At 36.0% G+C, this 21,874-nt stretch overlaps 1 protein-coding gene and 1 pseudogene across 3 annotated transcripts; both read right to left on the bottom strand.

The window, feature by feature from the left end:
* Positions 1-13,870: 13,870 nt before the first annotated feature.
* LOC120158401 lies at positions 13,871-15,397 on the bottom strand (annotated as a pseudogene).
* Positions 15,398-16,893: 1,496 nt separating this feature from the next.
* On the bottom strand, positions 16,894-19,749 carry LOC120158400. 3 transcript variants are annotated; one of them, XM_039169257.1, is made up of 7 exons: positions 19,462-19,746; positions 19,272-19,371; positions 19,064-19,159; positions 18,922-18,974; positions 17,658-17,706; positions 17,371-17,418; positions 16,894-17,182 (listed from the first exon to the last, which is right to left on the bottom strand). In XM_039169257.1, the coding sequence occupies exons 1-7, from the start codon at positions 19,698-19,700 to the stop codon at positions 17,096-17,098; spliced, it is 672 nt and encodes a 223-aa protein (XP_039025188.1). In that variant the 5' UTR covers positions 19,701-19,746; the 3' UTR covers positions 16,894-17,095. The 3 variants fall into 3 exon arrangements, 2 of the variants coding, with proteins under 2 accessions (XP_039025188.1, XP_039025189.1); XR_005519230.1 differs by lacking the exons at positions 16,894-17,182; positions 17,371-17,418; positions 17,658-17,706 and adding exons at positions 17,893-18,213; positions 18,351-18,723 and having other exon boundaries at positions 19,462-19,749; XM_039169258.1 differs by lacking the exons at positions 16,894-17,182; positions 17,371-17,418; positions 17,658-17,706 and adding an exon at positions 18,225-18,723 and having other exon boundaries at positions 19,462-19,749.
* Positions 19,750-21,874: the final 2,125 nt, after the last annotated feature.

Here is a 21,874-nt window from a genome sequence, read left to right on the forward strand (position 1 = left end):
CAAGTACAAAAAGGCTCAATCTCTCACGGATAAAGATAATATCGCTATGAAGTTTTTGATAAATAAAATCACTTTTCATCGATATGTATTATATTGAATATGTCAACAAATAAATGATTTATGATGAGAGTACCTGACTGAAACATTGATAAGCAAAATTTTAGCCTGGCTCTTTTGTTTGCATCAGTCAAATAAGACTTTATAGCATGAGTGTGTGGCTTGATGAAACCTTCCTTAGCTCGACGATGAAGAGTAGCTTTCCACATGTCTAAAGTTTTGAACGTCGAACAAATATTAATCAGTCTACGAAGTGAAACTTTTAAGATATGATATATATCTAGAGAAATTCTTTTATTTGTAAAAATTCTTTGAAGACATATACTACCCGCATCCACCCTCATAACTTGATGCTCCACATACATTTTTACTCTATTCCACAATCTGCTTACGGTTCTTGTTGAGACTGAAAATATAACCACAGTCCGACTTACAGAACTTTTTGATAACTCTCCACTATTGTTATTTTACAAAATTTTCAAATAAAGCTTGACCTCCATTTTACTCGATTATCTTTTTGGTTGTCTTCTATTTGTTGTTATTGGAAAAGACTCCATTATAACATGCATATCCTCTTAATCCATCATAAAAGATAATGGGAGTTTTTATAACTAATGGTTCAAAGTAAAATAAGGGTTTGACAATTTCAAAAGGGGAAAAATGGTGGTTTGACTTTATAAAGAAGTTGATATTTTGGTCTAAAAAATGACGGAAAAGATTACAAGGAGTGGCCCGAAAGTTGGTGCTAAAATCTTGGCAAAATTTTTTAAGCTAAAAAATAAATAAAAGATTGTATATTTGGCGCCATTTATTTGACTGGGTTAAAAGCTTATGACTGTTTCTTACTATAAACAAATACGTGATGTCTTAAGGGGTAAGTTTGTCATTTCATTTATTTTATACTCCATTTAACGAGAAATTATTTAATAGACTTGGCTCATTATGTCATTTGTGGTGAGAGTGAATGAGAGCCATAAATTTTAAAAGAACTTCTAAATAACTACATATTTTTTTATTTACATGTAGGAAATATGTGAAGATTCATCTTAGAAAAAAAATAATATGGACAAATATTATTGATTGAGATCACAAATGACGTGATAAGTTAGGACTATATAATAATTTTTCTCATTTGACATATGGTCAATTAAACTCTAACCTTATGTGTACAATCAATATCATGCTCAAAATATGAAACAGAGGGAGTAATAATATTTTTTTGATTTTATTATTATACTTAATTTATAGATTAATTAATTTAGATCAAGTATTATAAAATTTTATTAATTATAAAATTAGCATTTAATTTTAAATTATAAGACGACCCAATCACATTTAAGATTAGAATTCTACGTTGTCATCATTAAATTTCAAAACAAAAGTATTCAAAATGTTTGATGATACATATTACAATTTTCATATAATTTATATATTTTTATTAAGGCTTAATGCTCAAATAAGTTTCCAAACTATACCCTTTTATCAAATAATTTTTTTAGCCTATTCGGGTGTCTGACGTTACAAATGTTACAACTTTAGGTACTCTGGCTGTCGACGACGTTAGTTTTTCTCGTTAAGTGACATGTGTCACAATTTGATAATTTTGAAATTTGTGTTTTAAAAAAATATTAAAAATATTATTCTATTTATAAAAAAATCTAACTTTTCTTATATTATAAAACAACCCCAAAATTTCAAATCATAACCTTAATCCGCCGTTGCCGCCCTCTCCAACTACGACCACCGCCTCCGATGTAGTTCTTTCCATCATCCTAATTATATATCGTCATAGTTGTTGTTGATTCACCATCAGAATTGCATGGGATCACGATTTTCATCCTAGGGTTCGCGGGATTTAAAACGTCATCAATCAGTTGTCAATGGGTCAAGATTTCATAGGGGTTTTGGTCGTCGAGGAGGGAGAGGTCGGGTGGAGCTTCTTCGACGGCAAAAGGTGACGGTCGGCGTGTGTTTAGGGGTTGAAATAAAGGTTTTCAAAGTTTAGGGGTTACTTCAAAATTTATATATTTTTTCTTATTATATACTAAAATTATCAAATTGTGACACATGTCACTTAACGGGAAAAACTAACGTTGTTGACGGCCTGGGCACCTAAAGTGCTAACGTTTGTAATGTTAGACATCCGGATGAGAAAAAATGTAAGCACTTATTTGACACAAAATGTATAGTTTTGGGAACTTATTTGGGTTAAGCCTTTTATTAATAATTAATACTATTTAAAAATCAAAACTTATATAATTATAATTTCTACTATCAAATATGATGTGCAAAATAATATAACATTATTTTATATGTCTCATTAAATATGTCTATTGTTATTTTTTAGTAAACTTCTTTTTAACTTTGACTCATTATTATTTAAAATTTATTATTGATAAAATATATAATCATGAACAAATTTTAAAAATTTTGACTTTTCAAAAGTCAATAACGAAGGAATTATTTTTTTATAATTATAAAAAAGTATAGTTACTACTATGATAGTTATAATTTCATATAATTATTCTATAAAGTTTGCATATAAAAAGGGTAAACTATACTAGTGACCATCTAACTATAGTCACTTTTCATTTTGACCATTATTTTTGAATTTTTCTCAATCGGGTCACCAAACTATTTAAATGCATTCAATCAAGTCACTTACCGTTAACAGTTAAAAGAAGTGTTGACGTGACAATTAATAAAATTTGTATAATTACACATTGGATCCTCAATATTTATACATTCTTTCAATTTGGTCATAATTTTAATTTGATTTAATAAATTTAACCTCCAATTACATGGTGAAGTGTGTTACTACCATATTAAGGCATATATTATTAATTTTAATTATTTAATTTAATTTACTTTGTATCCAATCAGGTGATGAGATGTATCACTAAATTTAAATATAATAATAATTATTTTTAATAATATATCACCACCTGATTTTATTTACTTTAATCACATTAAAAATTTATGTTATCAATAAAAAATATTTCAAAAGCAGTTACTACGTGAAATATGGATTGAACAAATTAAAATTACAGACTTTTTATGAAGTAGAGAGATGGACGATGGTGGTCGGGGTGTGAAGAGTAAATTTGAAGGGGGAGGGATGACATTTACACAATCATCAGAGCAGAGGATAAACATGACGCATGCATCATGACACCATGCATTTCGTAGACTCACTGATGGAGCCTCCCGCCGCTGGTTTTGCTGGAGTCTATGTTCCTTTTGAAATGCTTTTGTTATTTTATTATCATTTCATGCCGAATTGTCAACATCCCCCGCTCTGCTCTTTACATGCCACTTCTCAATTGACTTAGGACATGGATTATGTTATTTAACAGATGTTTGTTTCTCCATTTTTAGGTATTTTAAGGGCAAAATTTATAGTATAATGATATGGATAAAAAAATTCCTCAAATAATGATCTATCGGAATTATTTATTCAAATAATACGTTTGCTGCAGTACAATCTTAACTCGCATGGAATATTATGCGACACACCTAAGTCACATGATCTGCCATGCGACACCTACCTAAGTCGCACTAATCACCATGCGACACCCACCTAACATGCAGTGGTAGATGCAAAGTATCTTCAGGGTCTGAAATCTGCATTTTTTTATATTAAATATTCATTTTATTATGAGTGCTTACTTTAAAATTTTCTTTGTGTCTACCCTATCAAAAACTTCAATAATTAATATATGTGTTTACTCTCAAAAGTATTTTTGGATTGGTCACTACTAGCATGGTTCACCATGAGTTTTCCATGCATTTTCCAGGCACGGCTCACGTAAATCACTAATTTTAAATAAATAAAAAATAAATCTTAACTAATTAAAATCATAAATGATAAATCAAATCAAATCAAACACATTAAAATAATAATTAAATAAAATTAAACCGAAATCCAAACCAAAAATTACAATGTAAACCAACTTTAATTTTTTATCAATATTTTTACTGGGTCTTAATTTTGTATTTCATAAATGCATATAGATAGATAAATGGATTGCAATGTGTTTTAGGGTAAAATATATAGAACACAATGCGAATTGTCCCTCCCGTAGCATTCACTTCATTCGAACAAATAATTTGAAAACATCATTTTTAAGGGGGAAATCTCACAACATTATAAAAAATAATTCATCGTATTTTAAGGGTTATAAGTTTATTTTAATATTTCAATTATAAAAAATATTTTAAATATTATATGTCTGTATTTCTTGAATAAGTTGTTAAAAACTCTTGATTGATATTTTGATTTAAAATATTAAAATTGTTGTTTGTTAGTTTAAATAGTTTGGTTTAATCACTCTTTAAATTTATCTTATCAAAATCAAGTAAATTATTTTTTAAAAATATTTTTAATAAACTTTTTCATATAATTTTTAAATACTTATGAAATCTCAAGATAAAATTAATTCTATTTTAATACTAAATTTTTGTTATCTTTGCTTATAATACTATCGTAACTAAAAGTGGAAACATTATTTTTTTTAAAAATATTTAATTGAAAAAAGTTACATTGATATAATGAATTGAAATCACAAAAATGGTTTAGTTTGTAAGCATAAGTAATTTACTCACGTGTAAATGATGGTATTTATGACTATGGACTATGGTGGTATTATGTAAGCCAGGTAATTAAATAATGTGATGGCTGAATTTGATCTCAATTTTCCAAGTCAACACTCGAATGGCTGCTGCGGGATAATTAATAACATCACTTTAATGAACAAAGCATTGAAGTTTGTAAAATTACATTTATAAAATAAAGATAGTCAAGAGTGAGTTATATTTTCTCATACATGTCCACGTTAGATTACTATTAGTTTCTTTTATCGTAGAATAAAGGGATAATACATTCAGATGGACATATTTTTATAATATTTATATATATAATATTTATATATTCATTTGTACAGAAGACGAGTGGATGGACCAAAACAGTGTGTTTATTTTTTTATTAAACTAAGATAATTACAATGTTCTTTAGATTTTAAACCTTTAAAAATGAATGTGATCAACTACGTCTGTTTGCAAACACTAAGACTTGAACTTTAGACCTCTAGGAATAACAATTATCCTTTTAATCACTGAGATAATTTGATTCGTGCAAATATTGTGTATGTGTTTTTTTTAATATAAGCCGCTAGTATTATTAAAAATAGAAATATCTAAAATTACAATAAGAGTTTACAACAATCATCGTAAATTAAATAAATAATTTGGATTTTTTCTTATAATATTGAACCTAGTCACTTTAGATTATTTAAGGACCATACATAGAAAAAGTTAAAAACACAATCAAAAGGCTTGAACATAAAATATATACAAACAAAAGCATCCAAAATTAATATGAGGGTTCATAACATAGAAGGTCAACAAGATTACCAATAAATATCATATTGATCAGTCGTGATATCGTCAAATTCAATCATGAGAAAGTATAAATAAAAGAATGACCAAAAGATCAAGAAAGAAAACGAAAAATGTGTCATAAAAAGATAGAGAAAAACGTGTTACAAAGATAAAATTATTCTTGTTACAAAAATTAAAAAAGAAACAAAGAGAACAGAGAATGTACAGTCGACAACCAATATTAAAACTAGTGTCACCACCAACTAAACAAAATCAAAGAAAAAATTTGATTTGATCTATAAAAAATACACAAACTCAAAAGAAAAAAAGAGGGGAGATAAATATTGTGTATGTTTAAAAGAATAAAAAATAAATTCAAAAAATAAAATAAGATGGTAAAAATGTTGGGATAATAATTTAGGGAAAAAACAATTTCTCAAATAGTGTGGGTAGAGTATTATTTTTTTAAGGGTAAACTATGCCGGTAATCTTCTTTATTTTTGATCTGATCGATTTTGATCACCAATTTTTTAATTAAGTGTATTTGATCACTTTCGATATCGATTCATCCTATTTAAATCTCTCTATTCTGATAACCTATCAGTGGAAGTCAGAGTCGGCAATTAAAAAAAATCAAAAACACCCTTGTGTGTTTTCTTTTTCTTCTTCCTCCTCCTCCTCTAAGAGCTGGAGCTATTCACCATTAAATGACACCAAAGAGTCTAATAGCTACGTGATAAAGGCACTCGTCGCACGTTGATGGCAATGAGTCAAGGGATGAATGGTTCTACCGAAAACAGGTGTTTTTTCGGTATTAGATTGGATCGCATTCTCGAGGTCACAGAAGATGCAAATGGCCGTCTCTCCGATCCGACAACGAGTTCAGGTCGTTTGGTTCCAAAGTAATTCAGAACATTCTTTAGCGACCATGCCGTCGACGGTGGAGAGGTTGTCGCGCAACGTCTCGTATATGTCGAGGAATTTGAAGAGCTTCTCATCGAATGCTTCACGGTGGCGACCTCTTCGACGAATTTGAGAAGCTGGATAAACACGCGACTAACGAGGTTGCTAACGTGGGCGGAGGACAAGGAAACGTGACCGAATAAGACGGATTCGACGAGCTTACGCTCGCCAGAAAAGTCGAGGTTAATACATCGTTTAAACGTCGTGATCCATGGAGGAATCTCATTCTCCAAAGCTTCTCATTGCATCTTTTGAGCATCATCAATGGTGATCTTCTAGTATCCAAGCTTGTTCAAGGATTCTTTAATCATGTTCCTTCTGGTAATCATGTAAGCCTCGCAATATTCAGATTCATATCCTCCATAGACCATCTCCTTGGCGATCTTATTCAAGGTGATCAACACCTGATTAGAATAGCCTACATAGTTTTTTTCTTCATCGAAATGATGATTGACCTATCGATCTTTGCCGGACTGATCCAAAGCCTCGGATTCTTCCATGAGAGACATAAATTCATTCGAACTGATTATAATAACACATGGCTTGCTGCTGGATCTTACCAATGCAGTTGATCAAAGCACCGTGATCGGAGGTTTATCTGGATCTTACACATGGCTCCCTGGGAGGCTTCTTCTAGGGCATATTTGGTATAGGGATCTTTATCTTGAGTTTCTTTCTCTGATTTCTCCGCCTATGCAACGGAGGTTTCTTGGTGGTGGTGGTAGTTGTCTTCTATGGCTGAAAATCACAAGGCAAAGTGCATCATTTTGTTGGAAGGGGAATTGAAATAGTCGTGGGTGGCAGTAATGTACGGAGGGACAGTGAGAGTTTATTTTCGATGGTTGTAGTATATGTTTTGTAGGAGGGTTAAGTCATAACCACATCACCTTGTAAGAATAAACACGATTCCCGGTGAAACCGTTCATCCCTTAACTCATTGCCATCGATGTGCGGCGAGTGCCTTCATCACGTAGCTATTAGATTCTAAGGTTCCCTTGACTTATTGGTGAATAGCTCCAACTCTTAGAAGAAGAAGAAGACTCACGTGGGTGTTTTTGATTGATTTATTTATTTTTTATTGTCAACTCAAACTTCTTTTAATGGGTTAACTTCCGGTTGAAAAATTTAAACCAAACGAACCGATAGACGATAACGTAAGGGATCAGACGCACTTAATTAAAAAATCAGTGATCAAAGTCGATCGGACCGAAAACAAAAGAGACTATTGATATAATTTACCTTTTTTAAACTAGGGCGATAGGAATAGTGCAAAGGGAAGTCGAGTATACTTCTCGACCATTTCATAAAGATGTTAAAATTGTTAGACGTCTTCTGTAGAGCGTTTGGATTCCAAACTATGTAGATTAGTATGAGGCATGCATGGATAATTGAGAAAATGTCCTGCAATCTCAGTGTTTTCATGAAATCGTGAGAGAAGTTCGATCGACTTTCCCTTTACATTGTTCATTTCACTATAGTTCTTAAAATAATCTTTCAAGGGCACTATCTGATAAATTGTTTTCCCATATCATTATTTAAACATTTTTGCCAATACATGACATTGTTAAATGGTAAAATTGCCCTTATTTTCTCGTAAAGAGTGAAATGAACAGTGGAAACGAAAGTCAGTTGGACTGTTCGACGACTTAATGAAGACGGTGAGGTTGTTGGATGTCTTCCAAAACCTCTTGTTGTTCTGCATAAGTTAGACCGATCTCGACCCTTGAAGTTTCGATTTTTTCTTCTTTTCGCATGGCTTCGAAAAACTAGGTTTGGAGGAACATGAAAATCATTTTCTTCTCCGCTAGGCTTTGAATAACTAGGTTTATAGGTCTGATCACATTATGCTTATGCCTTTGCTCCGACTTAACACTAAACCCAATTTCCAACGAAAAGATGCCTTGCAGTTCCGATAACTTCATAAAGACGCCTTGCAGTTCTGATAACTTCATATGTCATGCAGTCTGGTCGTGTTTCCCTCCATTACATGGGGGATTGTTTTTCCCCATTGTTGAGATAGATTAAAGTTGTGTATGTACGTGAGCTAGAGTGCTCATGCATACCATGTATGTAAACTAAGAGATGATGATGGAAGTGGCTAACCATCATAGCAAAGCTGTTAGGAAATGGTTTAGGGTTGTTAAGTTGTTAGAGGTTATTATAATTATGCTATAAATGATAAGTGTAAAGGTGAAGCAACATAAGCTGATTCAATAAAGAGAATTCCTCTTCTACTCATTTCTGTTAGTTTATTTGCTGCAATTTCTACATTGCTTGACATGGTATCATTCGCTGGACATTTATGAGGTTCTTACCTACTGTGCCAAGCTCATGATCATGGAGGTTTCTGTTGGAAAGACCTTCTAGAGCAAGAAAGTTAACATCATTCTTGATGAAGCTAATTTCCTACTTTGGAAACAACAAATCTTGCTGACTGTACGCAGCCATAGGCTAGAACGATTACTAACCAGAGCGACGTGTCCTCCTCCTGAAATAATCAAGGATGAGAATTGTAATACGGTGGTGAATGAATTGCATGAGGAGTTTGTTGCACAAGACAGTGCACTCGCTTCCTGGTTGTTTTCCACGATCAACCCACACTTGTTGTCCCAGTTTGTTGGAGCGGAGACGACAGCGGCGGTCTGGAGCAAGGTACAGCAGTTCTTTATGAACTGATCAACCACGACGGTTATAAGCCTGCACTACAATCTTTAGTCACTCAAGAAAGGTAGTGACATAATGCGTACGTACCTTACTCACATCAAAGAGGTGTGTGATGCCTTAGATTCGTGTGACAGTGCGATCCCTCAGGCCGAACAGGTTGCGAGTATTCTAAAAGGTCTTCCCCGAGAGTACCAACTATATATTGCGTTCATAACCACCATGAAAGACGTCTTGTCCCTCGACAGGATTTGCTCGATGTTGATCGATGCAGAAACATAACTTGCGGGTTTTTACTCTCAAGAAGAGCTTCTGTCGATGAGTGCTCACTTTGCTCAATCTGGCTCTAGCTTGAAGACTGATAGTCACACGTATCATGATCGCTCTTCTGGCATGTCTGGAACCAGTAATGGAGGTCGGGGCCGTGGTCAACCACATGTTCAATGCCAATTGTGTGGGAAAAATGGGCACCTTGTCGTTGACTCTTGGTACAGGTTCGATCAGACATTTACTGGTCGATCGGTTGAGCGAGCTGTAAGTCGTGGTGGTTCGGGTTCAGTAAACTGCACTAGCCTGGAACTGTCTCCTCTTAATGTAAGTGAGTGTGTATGTTGCACTAAAACTAAGGTTGAATCACATGTATGCTACTCATCATAACCGCAAAGCCATATTGCTTCTAGCATGAGGGACCACTGGGTGCTGGACTCTGGAGCTACACATCATGTGACCACTGATTCGACCAAGGTCTTTAGCCCAAAAGAGTTCTCAGGACCAGGTAAAATACTGGTTGGTAATTGTGGTTTACTGCCAATTCAAGCCACTGGTAAATCAGTTTTGTGTTCTTCTTCTCGAGCTGTACTGTTAAATGATCTTCTTCATGTACCTAAGGTAACTAAAAACCTTCTATCCGTCTCAAACCTTGCTAAGGATAACGAGGTGTATTTCGAATTCCACACATCACGTTGATGTGTTCATGATGAAGCCACTAGTGATGTACTGCTGCAGGGATATGAGAATGATGGTTTGTACCTGTTTTAAATTGATGATAGCCATAATAAAAGCACTTATCTTGTAGCTAATAAAGTTGTTTCTTCAAATCATTTGTATGATCTGTGGCATAGGCGTCTTGGGCACCCTGCTTATGCCACCCTCGAGCAAATATACAAGCTCCTTGATGTAAATATTGAACAAAAAGTTAATGAGAATTGTATTGTTTTTCATATGGGAAAGAGTCATAAACTCCCCTTCTCGGATTCAACTACTAAGTATGACTCTCCTTTTCAACTTGTATTTATTGATCTTGGGGGCCATCGCCTGTTATTTCAAACGGTTTTAGGTACTATGTCATTTTTGTTGATGCCTACACTCGACACACGTGGTTGTATTTGCTTAAGGACAAGTCTCAGGCTACACATGTCTTCCTACTGTTTCAGCAGCTTGTTGCAACACAGTTTGGGTTGAAAGTCTTGGCAGTACAAAGCGACTAGGGCGATGAATATCGTCGACTGTCTCGTGTGCTTGCAGAAGATGGTGTATCCCACTGTGTTACCTGCCCACACACGTCAAAACAGAACGGTTTTGTGGAGCGCAAACACCGCCACGTGGTGGAGCTGACTCTAGTGCTACTTGCACAGGCGGCCATGCCGATCAGCTACTGGTCCTATGTTATGGTTATGGCGGTTCACTTAATTAACAGGCTACCTTCGAGGGTACTAGCTGAAAAGTCTCCCTTCGAGTGTGTGTTCAACACGAAACCTGACTATGGCTCACTTAAAGTATTTGGGTGTCGATGCTTTCCTCATCTAAGACCGTTCAACAGTCATAAACTTGACTTTCGATCGCAACCATGCACGTTCTTGGGGACAAGTCCTCAACACAGAGGGTACTTATGTCTCACACCTGATAAATGGGTAGTGGTGTCTCGACACGTGAAATTTGATGAATGGTGCTTTCCATTTGCTCAGGTCAGTCCTACTAAACAATCGGGAGTTCGTTCGCAGCTGAACAGAGCCATTGACATAGTAGCTGATACTAGCAAACTATGTACTACCACTACTCGACAGTCGAGACTCGCTGACCTGTCTGCAGACACTTCTTGGCACAGTTCTACACGGTCGAGTGCTGTCAATGAGTCTGCTGCAGCACCTGAGGAGCCTGGTGCTGGTGAAGTTGCCCTAGAAGTGCAGCCATCGTCTGATGAAAGAACAAGGGTTGTGGTTGCTAATGGGCATCCTATGTTAATTAGGAGTAAGTGTGGAGTGTTTCAACCAAAAATATACAACATGTTTTTTTATGACATTGTTCCAGCAACAGTTGAGGAAGCCTTTCAGTCTGCCCCGTGGTCTAATGCAGTGCATGCTGAATATTCAGCGTTGATTCATAATGGAACATAGAGCCTTATTCCTCTACTTTCTTATAGGAGTGTGGTAGGCTGTAAGTGGCTGTTTAAGATTAAAAGAAATCCAAATGGCTCTGTGCATAGGTACAAGGCACGGTGGTGGCAAAAGGGTTCACTCAAGTCCCAGGGTTCGATTTCACGAACATGTTCAGCTCGGTTGTAAAGTTTTCTACAATTTATGTTCTTTTAGCCTTAGCAGTTGCAAGAGGCTAGGCATTAAGACAGGTGGATATCAATAATGCATTCTTGAATGGTGACTTGAGCGAGGTGGTGTACATACACCAACTACCTGGGTTTGAGCGATGTGCTGAAGATGGAACTCCACTGGTGTGTAAGATGCAAAAGGCCCTCTATGGTCTTCGACAAGCTCCACGGAACTAGAATGACAGGCTTGAAGCCTGTTTCCTAGAGCTTGGGTTTGTAGAATCAAAGGCAAATGTGTCATTATTTGTTCGAATCCAAGATGATTGCAGTACATATGCCCTGGTGTATGTAGATGATATCATCATCACAGGGACTTTGGTCTCAGCTATTGATCAAGTTGTTCGTTTGCTTAGCTCGCGGTTTTCACTTAAGGATCTTGGTGAAATCTCTTATTTTCTGGGAATAGAGGTTAAGAAGGTTGGTGTTGGGTTACTGTTAAGTCAGCGTGCCTACATATGTGATATGTTGAAGAAAAGCAATATGAGTCAAGCCACACCTGTTTGTACTCCCATGGTTGCTGCGAAGATTGATGGTCAGGCTAGTGATTTAATGACAAACGCTCGAGAATATAGAAGTATTGTGGGCGCTCTCCTGTATGTTTGCCATACAAGATCGGACATTGCGTTTGCAGTTAATAAAGCAGATCGGTTCATGCAATCTCCGCGAACGAGTCACTTTGCAGCAGTTAAGCGAATTCTACGTTACCTAGCAGGTTTTCTTGATCATGGGCTGATGTTCTCAAAAGGAGATGCTCGGCTGTGTGTCAAAGCGTTCTCTGACGTTGACTGGGCTGGTGATGCCAGTGATCGTCGATCCATGTATGGATATTGTGTTTTCCTTGGAGAGTGTTTGGTTACATGGAACTCGAAGAAGAAGAAAAATTGTCTCTCGATCAACAATGGAGGCATAATATAGGAGCGTTGCTGAGTCTGCTGCAGAGGTGACCTGGCTTACGGCGTTGTTGTGTGATCTTGGGTTGTCCCTGCAGGAGGTACCTGTTATTTAGTGTGATAACACAAGTGTTGTCGCCTTGAGCGTGCACCCGGTTTGTCATGCTCGGTCTAAACATGTTGAACTCGACATCCATTTTATTCATGAGAAGATTGCAACTGGTGTTCTTCGGGTTAGTTATGTTCCTGCTGAGTTTCAAATAGCAGATGGACTAACCAAGCCTCTCACCAAGGCTGCATTTGAGCAATTTCGTGGGAAATTACAAGTGGTATCTTGTTAAAGAAGAGGAGAAAAAAGAAGTGGAGAAAATGTTGAGATAGGTTAAAGCTGTGTATGCACGTGAGGTAGAGTGCTTATGCATATCATGCATGTAAACTAAGAGATGATGATGGAAGTGGCTAACCATCATAGCAAAGTTGTTAGGAAATGGTTTAGGGTTGCTAGGTTGTTATAATTGTGCTATAAATGATAAGTGTAAAGGTGAAGCAACATAAGCTGATTCAATAAAGAGAATGCTTCTTCTACTCATTTTTGTTAGTTCATTTGCTGCATTTTCTACATTGCTTGACACCCATAAATTGTCATCGTTAAATATTAATTTTAAAATAGCATAAATTTAATTCTTGGTAACCCGCAGTACATGAGGCTGAGTGCTTCCTTTTCCAGTCAATTCACATAAAAGTGATCATGAACACCCATCCGTAAAAAAATGAAGAAACTCTCATAATCTATTGAACAGTTTGTATTTACTTGATGTTTTTGTTTGTGAAGCATCGAATTGGATTGTATGCAGAATATGTGCGAGCAATGAAGCAACTCTCATCTCATAACCAAAAGGAACGTTAAGGTATGGGACAAAGGAGAAAAGCTGGAAGCATTGACAATTTGTTGTACTTTACCAGAGCACTTAAGCCTACACTCTCGATGATGGACACGATTATTGTATCTACATAAATGCTGCGCGTGCTTCATGATAGACAATATTTATTATTAAATTCAGTGCTCCCATAAATCAACTAAAAGAAATCTGCTTTAGTGTAACTTGATGACGAATTTACTACATGCCTTCAAATTCCCAGAATTATTCTCTAATTATATGTTTTTGTGTTCTTGTCGTCTACTAACTTTTGCAGATGGATTCGATTGTTTACAAGAGCTTTTATCTTGGTTTTAAGACACACCATGAATGTGCAGAGAATCTTACACTTTTTCCCTGTTTGTGACTTCCATGCCTCATTAATGGCCTTAGTATATGTATGTATTGCTGATGATTTACAAGAAAAAAGAGGGTTTTAACATTCTAAATCATCCGCAATAACCCATATCCTTATTATCCAAGATGGTTCGAGGAATACCCTCCATTAAGCAGGAGACTGGCGGGATCGTTAGCGTCTCAATGTCCCCGTAAACGTTCCAACAAAATGGGTCCGAGACCATATCTCCTTTCACCGGAAGAAGCTCGATATCGGAGAGTGTGATGTTTGTACATGGAACCGAATCGCTGCAGGCAAAATGCATCGGAGGGCTTCGGATGTCGTATGTTCCCTTGATCTTTTGTAGAGTATGTCTAAGACGTAAACAGCTGACGTTTGGTTTGTGCAGCCCTTTGCAAGGAAGTAGAATCGATAGATTATTATCGGATTCCTAACATTTTCCATGGGAATGTTGGTGAATGTTATGCCCGATACAGCTCCAGATCCACCTTGCATGTCTTGATCTTAACACCATTATCTGATGCCTTAATCACCGAGTCTCAAACGTGATGTTGGAGATGCAGGCTCGTGAATTATGATTACCCAGGCTCCCGATGCTGAGGGGAATAACAGAGGGAACATTTGCAATAAGAATAAGCTTGGCAAACAAGAAATCAAAAGGTTAATACAGTTCAGTAAAAACATTTGGGATTACCTGATTCCATGACCAGGGTCCGCAAGTTAGATTCTTAATATCAACATCATAGCATCCTGATCCAATGGATACACAATCATCACCTGTGAAGCAAAATCATCAAGAAGCTGAGCTTAATTTTAACCCAAGGGAATTGGAATTTTGAGAAGATTCATGGGATTTCGGGTTAACCATTAGATATAACCGAGTTATATATTTCGGCACCATTCGTGTTGTCTATATGGATCCCATCAGTATTGGGACTCAGAGCTGGAGCAGTTATGTGAAGGGATTCAACATGGACATTCTTGCAACCATCGAATCTGAAGTGGAACTGGGGACTACCCTTAACTATAAGTCCTTGCACAGTCAAGTTGGATCTCATGAAAAACCTTATCGCCTGCATCATGAAGGTTAAAATCATACAAATTTCTTCGCATTATCTTGGGGAAATAAATTTAAATAGAGTCGGTCAATTTACAATTGGGCTGTCACATGGTCCTGGCAATGTTGTTCTGTTCATGCCTGAGCAAATGCAAAAGATTAGCTATTTAACTCAAGTGGCATAAATTTAAAAAGTTACTAAGAGTGAGTTCAGCTATACCTTGTGTAGCTTGCAAGGAAGATCCCACCATTTTTGCCCTCTACGATCAATGAGACCACTTCCTTGCAGGGACATTCCGTTCATTCTGTAAAAGACGAGCCACTGGCGCTTGTTGTTATTCTCCGGCCAGACATCGGGCCCATCAGGAGGCATAAGTGTACCATCAACCTGAAAGACCAGTCCACCTTGACAAGGACCGGTAAAAATTGTGGACTGAATCACGAAGGAAAAACCGAAAGGGACATGGAGGACTGATGAATTAAGTTGACAAGCAGAGTCTCATGCCATCTTGAATGCTTTCGTCTCATCTGTTTCACCATCCCCCAAAGCACCAAAGTTTCTTACATCGAAAGCACCGGTAGAATTATCGGCATTTCCATCGTTAGATGGACCAGGCTCAGGTGCGAAAGGACTCTAAGGCTCGGGTGCAAGAGGACTAGAAGGCTCGGGTGCTGAAAAAGGAGCGGCTGAAATTTCAGATATTCTGTGATGGGGAGTAGATGTTTGTGTTTAGTATGGTGATGATGCCATCTTCCTTGGGTGGAAATGAAGAAACAGACAAAAGACATGCAAAATGTAAATAACGATACACGAAAATGCTCCATTTTTAAGCTAAAATTAGTTCCACCAATGAGGACAGATCAGTAGAGAAGGAAGCAAGTGACTTCCTTCGATCGAGTAAGCACTATGTTTGTTCAATTTGAAATGCATAGTGAACCTGAAAGTCTACATATATATACTATATGAAAGTGTAATACAAAAAACAGATGGTGGGAACTGGGAAGTATTATCAAAAACATCTGCAACTTTAGATTATTTTAATTGAGTTTTTGGAGGCGGGAACCGACCAATTCCATATAGGAATTGGCTTTTTTTTTTTAGTGAAGGTGAAGTCTGTATATGGCAGTTCTGGGGAAAAAAAAGGCCCCCTTTTTCGTCCCATAACTTCCACTTTCATTGGCCGCAAGCAACTTGAATTAATATATATGCAGTGGAACACGCTTTCGAAAAACCTGCTGGTTTAGTTATGGGAAACTGAGCAGACCCTTTTTAATGCTACATAATACGTGGAACATCCGAAGAGGAATCTGATATTTTTTCTCCCATAGACGAGAAATGTATTGAATGATACAGCCATCTTTGCAGCGACCATGGAAGGCAGTTTTTTCGGTTGCTTCTTTCAGTAACAACCAATGATGGTTCCGATAACACATTGATTGCCGTGGGGTAGTTGATGTTTTAGACAGTGGTGGTCGGCTATGACGTGAGCACAAGGCATTCAGGAAAGCATGACTTTGAATAGGAAAGAATTGTTTTTGCAGCAAAGACGGTGAGGGTGTAAGGGTTGGTTGATTGGGGCGGTGGTGCACTAGTTTGAGGTGAGAGAGCTATCCCCACCAAATAAAAAAAAACCCACTTAGTTTTTAAGGTACCTTAATTCCTTTTGTGTTGTACCGCATAGGGGTGCCGCAATTTTTCGTCGAGCGACTGCTGCATATACATGATTAAGATAAAACTAAACTATTGGTTAAGTTTGTGCGTTCAGGAATAGGATGGTGAAAGGTTATAGGCTGCTAATGATGGATGCAAAGAATATGGTTTTACCATCCTAACAACATTATTTTCAATTTTATTATATGAATATATATTTAATTATTGATAAATAAAATCATTTAATGTTTAAAACATTTTCATTTAACTAAACACGTTATTTTTATTTATTTATTTTTGTTTTTGGGTGGGGGGAGACAGCAGAAACAATTTTTTTTTAAAAAATTGAAGCTTTAAGTTAATCATATGAACAAGCCCTGGTTAAATTACACAGAATTAAGTTTCATAAGCAGTTATGATTCAAGCTGCAACATAAAACCAACCCTCTCTTTCATATGCAGCTCCAAAATGTTAGGTCTGAACAATGTTAGCTTAAGAATACAAATTAATGTTTTGAACCAAGCCTTTCAATGCACCTAAAGAAAAAGAAAATGAGACGATTATCGTGTTGAACCTGAGCTTTTAGCATATGCTGCAAACCGATCCAAACCACTTTTGAGTAAATTTTCAAGAAATGGTTGAAGTACCTGTGTAATTTAACAGAGTAAGAAGACTGATTTCTTCATGTCAGCTCCAGATTTCAATTATAAAAACTAAATGATTTGCTGTACACCAAAGTTAAACATTAGTAGGAACTTTTATTTTTTTTCCTCCTAGGTAACAAGTTTTACATGTTTGCCTCAACGGCATTCTTTTTCATGGCAAGCATACTTACGGATGCCACCGGGATCAAAAGCTGTGGAACTTCATAAGAAACCGTCAGCTGGAAAGGAAAATTGCAACCAGTGAGCACAATTTGAAGTAATAGCCAAAAAAAACTCATCAGCACTATACACTAGGGCGATAAATCAGTAAAGCATCGACACGAAGTACTGTAATGCAGTTTGATGTAACTGCTGCTATAAGGAAGAAGGTTGATGTAATGCAGTTCACCACTTTTGAGGAAGCAATAGCAATAAATCAGTAAAGCATTGATGCCAAGTATTGTATAGAGATTCTCACTTCTATTAGACATGATGAAGGTCCTTTAGGATAAAATCGAACAGCACCCCTGACATGTAAAATCCAGGTTGTTAAGACTCTATAAACAAGCCGATGCAAAAGATAAAAAGGAAATTCTATTTAAAGGAATGCAAGAAAGTAGAATTAAATAAATTATCTAATTTTTGAGTATATGAAATGAAACAAAAGGAACTTCAACATTGTATGAAAATTATAAGGCAACTCATTTCATTTTGCTAGATGTTCAATATGCCAGATGAAGAGGAAACAAATGATAATTTATTTGTCGAGTGTCGATATTCTTGATGTGTATAGAAGGAGGTGCTGCAACTGTGATATTTGCATAGGTAGCCTCTCTCTAGCCAGCAGGAAATCGGATGATTGCAAAATGGAAAAGGGGAAAACTCTCCTCAGTCATTACAATTATTCTCAGGTTGGCCTGGAATGCTTATGTATACTGGATATGTAGAGAGGAATAATAGGCAGTTTAGAGGACGGAAAAGAACTGAGCAGGAGCTACTGGAAATGATCAAGGTAATTGTTAGTGTAAGATCGCCTGATACTAGAATTAACATGAATGATATAGTCAACAATCAACTTTTTCTAATAGAGTATTAGACAAAATGTATAGGGAGTTGATCGTTTGTAATAGTCCTTGAAGTGATTGTACAACTGTAGCAGATCTCTGCTTACTTGGATAAATGAAAACAAAGCTTATCCAGGAAAAATAAAAAGGACTTCAGGGTCAAGCACAAACAACACTCCGTGTATACAAGTACAAAATCGAAAAAGAAAGGTTCTAAGCGAATGTGATAAGACAGTCCACAAGTGCCAAAGCTTAAGTGGACAAAAGAGCTTTGGTGACAGCCATTCTCATTTGTTTCGATTAGTTGTGCTTCATAGCATACTTGAACGAAAACAGGTGGTAACTGAAAAGAAGATGTTCCAGTATTATAATCTTATAACTCCTCTAGAAGGTGTCTTCAAAATATTATTTGTCTTGTGAGTGGGGTAATTATCATCTTTCATTGTGTCATTTCCATCATATTTCAGGGATATGCAGCACCTAACAAACAAATAAACTGTTCTGCAATGCGAGAGTTTCCCAGTGGCAGATGGTTAGTTCATAGAGCTCTGTCATCGGCAAGACAAAAAAAAGAAAATGATAAACTGTCCTAAAAGAACAATGCAAAGTCTGGTTATTCGAATATGTTTGATTCAATGAGACAATGCAACTCCTATTACTGTGTTGTTTTTGGCTTGCCTGTTAGGAAGTCCTTCCAGAGATCTCCAGTGAATTTTCTGATTCGGAATGGGCTGCACGAGAAAATTAATTATCAGTTCCAAAAGAAATTTATATATATATAAAGGGCCAAGGAAAAGAGAGCTAATATCATGTTCCTTACTTGCATATTCCTAGCAAGCCAAGAGTATTCCAGATCACGGCCAAAAGCGTTATACTTCAAAGACCACCTGGACAAGGCAGGCTCGTCTTTCAATACCTGATTAGAAATACAAAAGAATCAAACTTTCCACTGAAATTATCGCCGCCTGCCGCACAATTACAACACTTTGAGAAAGACCCCTTAGAACACATTAGCAACAGACACTAACCTTGACAGATGAAATGAACGGCATCCAATTGGGAATTGCTTCACGATCAGAGTAACAATTGTAAGCCACGGAAGCAGGCACATCAACTTCAATCCTTGCCCTGAACCCAATTTTACACTTACAATTTTGGGTCAACGAGTAAATTGTAGTCAATAGAAAGAAGAACAGAAGGGAAGTTTGGGAAACTAACGTGCAATCCTGCCATTCCATGACTGGAGAAAAGGGCCTGGAGAAAGTGAAAAATGAGGCTTTCTTAAAGGACCCATATGGGATTCTGATGAAGATTCTGTTAAGAGACAGCGGCTTCAAAGGATAGACTCTGCCACAGGACATGGCGTTGTATAGAATTGCATTTCTCTTTGCTGGGAAGACATGGCTGAGTCTCAGGGACGTTGAACTTGAAATTAAGGAAATTGCTGGTGAAGACATGGCTCAGAAAATAATTGCAGCAAGGAAAGATAGAAGGCAACTGGACGCATTCGGACAACAAAACACCCTTTGTTTGCCTTTTTACTTTCAGGGTAAACTATATTGGACACCATTAAACTTTAGTCGGTTCTCCGTTCATACCACTAAACTTTTACTTGCTCTAATTATAGCACCAAATTTTAATTTTGACTTCAATTATACCACTAGGCTGTTACAATCTAAACGGCATGATGACATGAACAAAACAACATTATTTTGTTGTGATTATTGATACGCAAAATAATATCTTTTTAAGCACTAAACTTTAAGTGTATATCAATTTTGCCATAAAACATTTAACGATTTCTCTTTTTGGCATTGCACTTTTACAATCGTCCCTAGAGTAAATAATTGACCATCACTTGTCACATTTCATGACAATATTGATATAAAAATGTTTTCGCATTTCACTCATCTTTTTCTCATATGATATGTTTTTCAAGAAAATCATCCAAAATTGATGAAAGTAAACAAAAAAAATTATTATCATTATGGACACTATTTTTATCTGGGGTTTTATTTTGAGTTTTAGTCAATATTATATATTATACTATATCATTTTTATTTTAGGTCGAACTAAAAGGTGCAATTCAGTAGGGGTAGAGTCACGGTCCAAATTGAATTCCATTGAGGGTCTAAATTCAAGCCTAATTGAGCATGCAGGTTTGACCCGACAAGCAAAGTTCGGTTAGGGTTCAATCAGACAAATTAGGATTTGGTACTAAAGCATCAACACCGTATAATTTACTGTCATTAGATCGAGTCACGATCAAACGGTTCAGATCGAAAGATGGCAAGAGTTATAAAACCCAAAAAACATATGATACATGAGCGTTGGATCTAGCCTTTTGATCCAACAACCAAGATTAGATCCAGAAGACACCGAGAGAGATTGAATGTCACACCCCAAGATATGGATTAATATTTTAGACTTAATAATGTAGAACTTGTAATGGCTTTAATTTTATTTTTGGAAATAAATTGAAAAAAGATCTTTTGAAAATCTTAAAATGTTTAGAGGTAATTTTGTAAATTCTAAAACCTTTTGGAGACTTTGCTCTTGATTAATCCATGTGGAATTAAAATTCAGTTTTGATTTTAATTGAAACTCTGCCGCCGTGCATTGACTGCTTAATTCCATATTTCAAGATTTGAATTGTCCTGCTTGTATATCACTCAAGCCTAAGCTAGACCCAGATATAGTTAATCCGAATGTTGACTACAAACCATGGCGAAGCTTGGTCAAATGGAATTTTGATTCGAGTACAACTTTGATAATATTTTTAGTGGTTACTATTAGATGTGTGTTTTATTGTGCTATAATCATTTTAAATTTTGTTTGTTAATTAAATGTGAACAATGTCATGAGTTGTATCTAAATCTGTGTGTACTTTTAATTGTGTTACTGTGATTTATGTTCTAAACTATATAATTTATTGATTGGTTGTCAAATCTGTTTTTAAATTAATTGTGAGATGTCCGAACCTTGTATTTTTGAATACTTATGAGATGTCCAAACATGTTTCTAAAATAACTATGGGATGTCTGAACAATATGTTTCCTGAACTGTAACTGCCCGAGCAATATATTTTCTGAACTGTGACTGTTTGTATTTGCGCGTGTTTTTGAAATTAATCTTATTTTTATATCACAAGTCCGGTGTTGTCATGTAATCTGTATAAACATTTCATTTGTCTAATTTTATGGGTTAGGATGTGAAGGAGGAAATTTGATGGTGTAACTGTTATACAATTTTCAGAAACTATTTTCCTGAATTTTAGTAGTTAGCATTCCTGTTTATTTGATTCGTCGCATCCTATTTGGTATTCGGTTGATTATGGGTTCCGGAGAACTCGTCCTGTAAAGCTTTGTGAACGGTTGGATAGTTGAGAGTTTATTAGATCGTGTCTATATTTTGATTTGTCTGTGATTTCAAATTTGTTGTGTATGCTTATGTGATTTCCTGAGTGCTTTTGTTTGTCAGCACATTTTGACCGCACTGTTAATAGTATAAAAATTGAATAAAATTATTTAAAAATTTGATTTTATATCTGTTAAATTTTTTAAATTGATTTTCTGATCAATTCGGTGATCAATATAACCTTTGGGACACGGCTGTAACTTCTAGGTTGGAT

Source organism: Hibiscus syriacus, unplaced genomic scaffold, assembly GCF_006381635.1.
Source record: "Hibiscus syriacus cultivar Baekdansim isolate YM2019G1 unplaced genomic scaffold, ASM638163v2 tig00111311_pilon, whole genome shotgun sequence".
NCBI classification, from domain to species: domain Eukaryota; kingdom Viridiplantae; phylum Streptophyta; class Magnoliopsida; order Malvales; family Malvaceae; genus Hibiscus; species Hibiscus syriacus.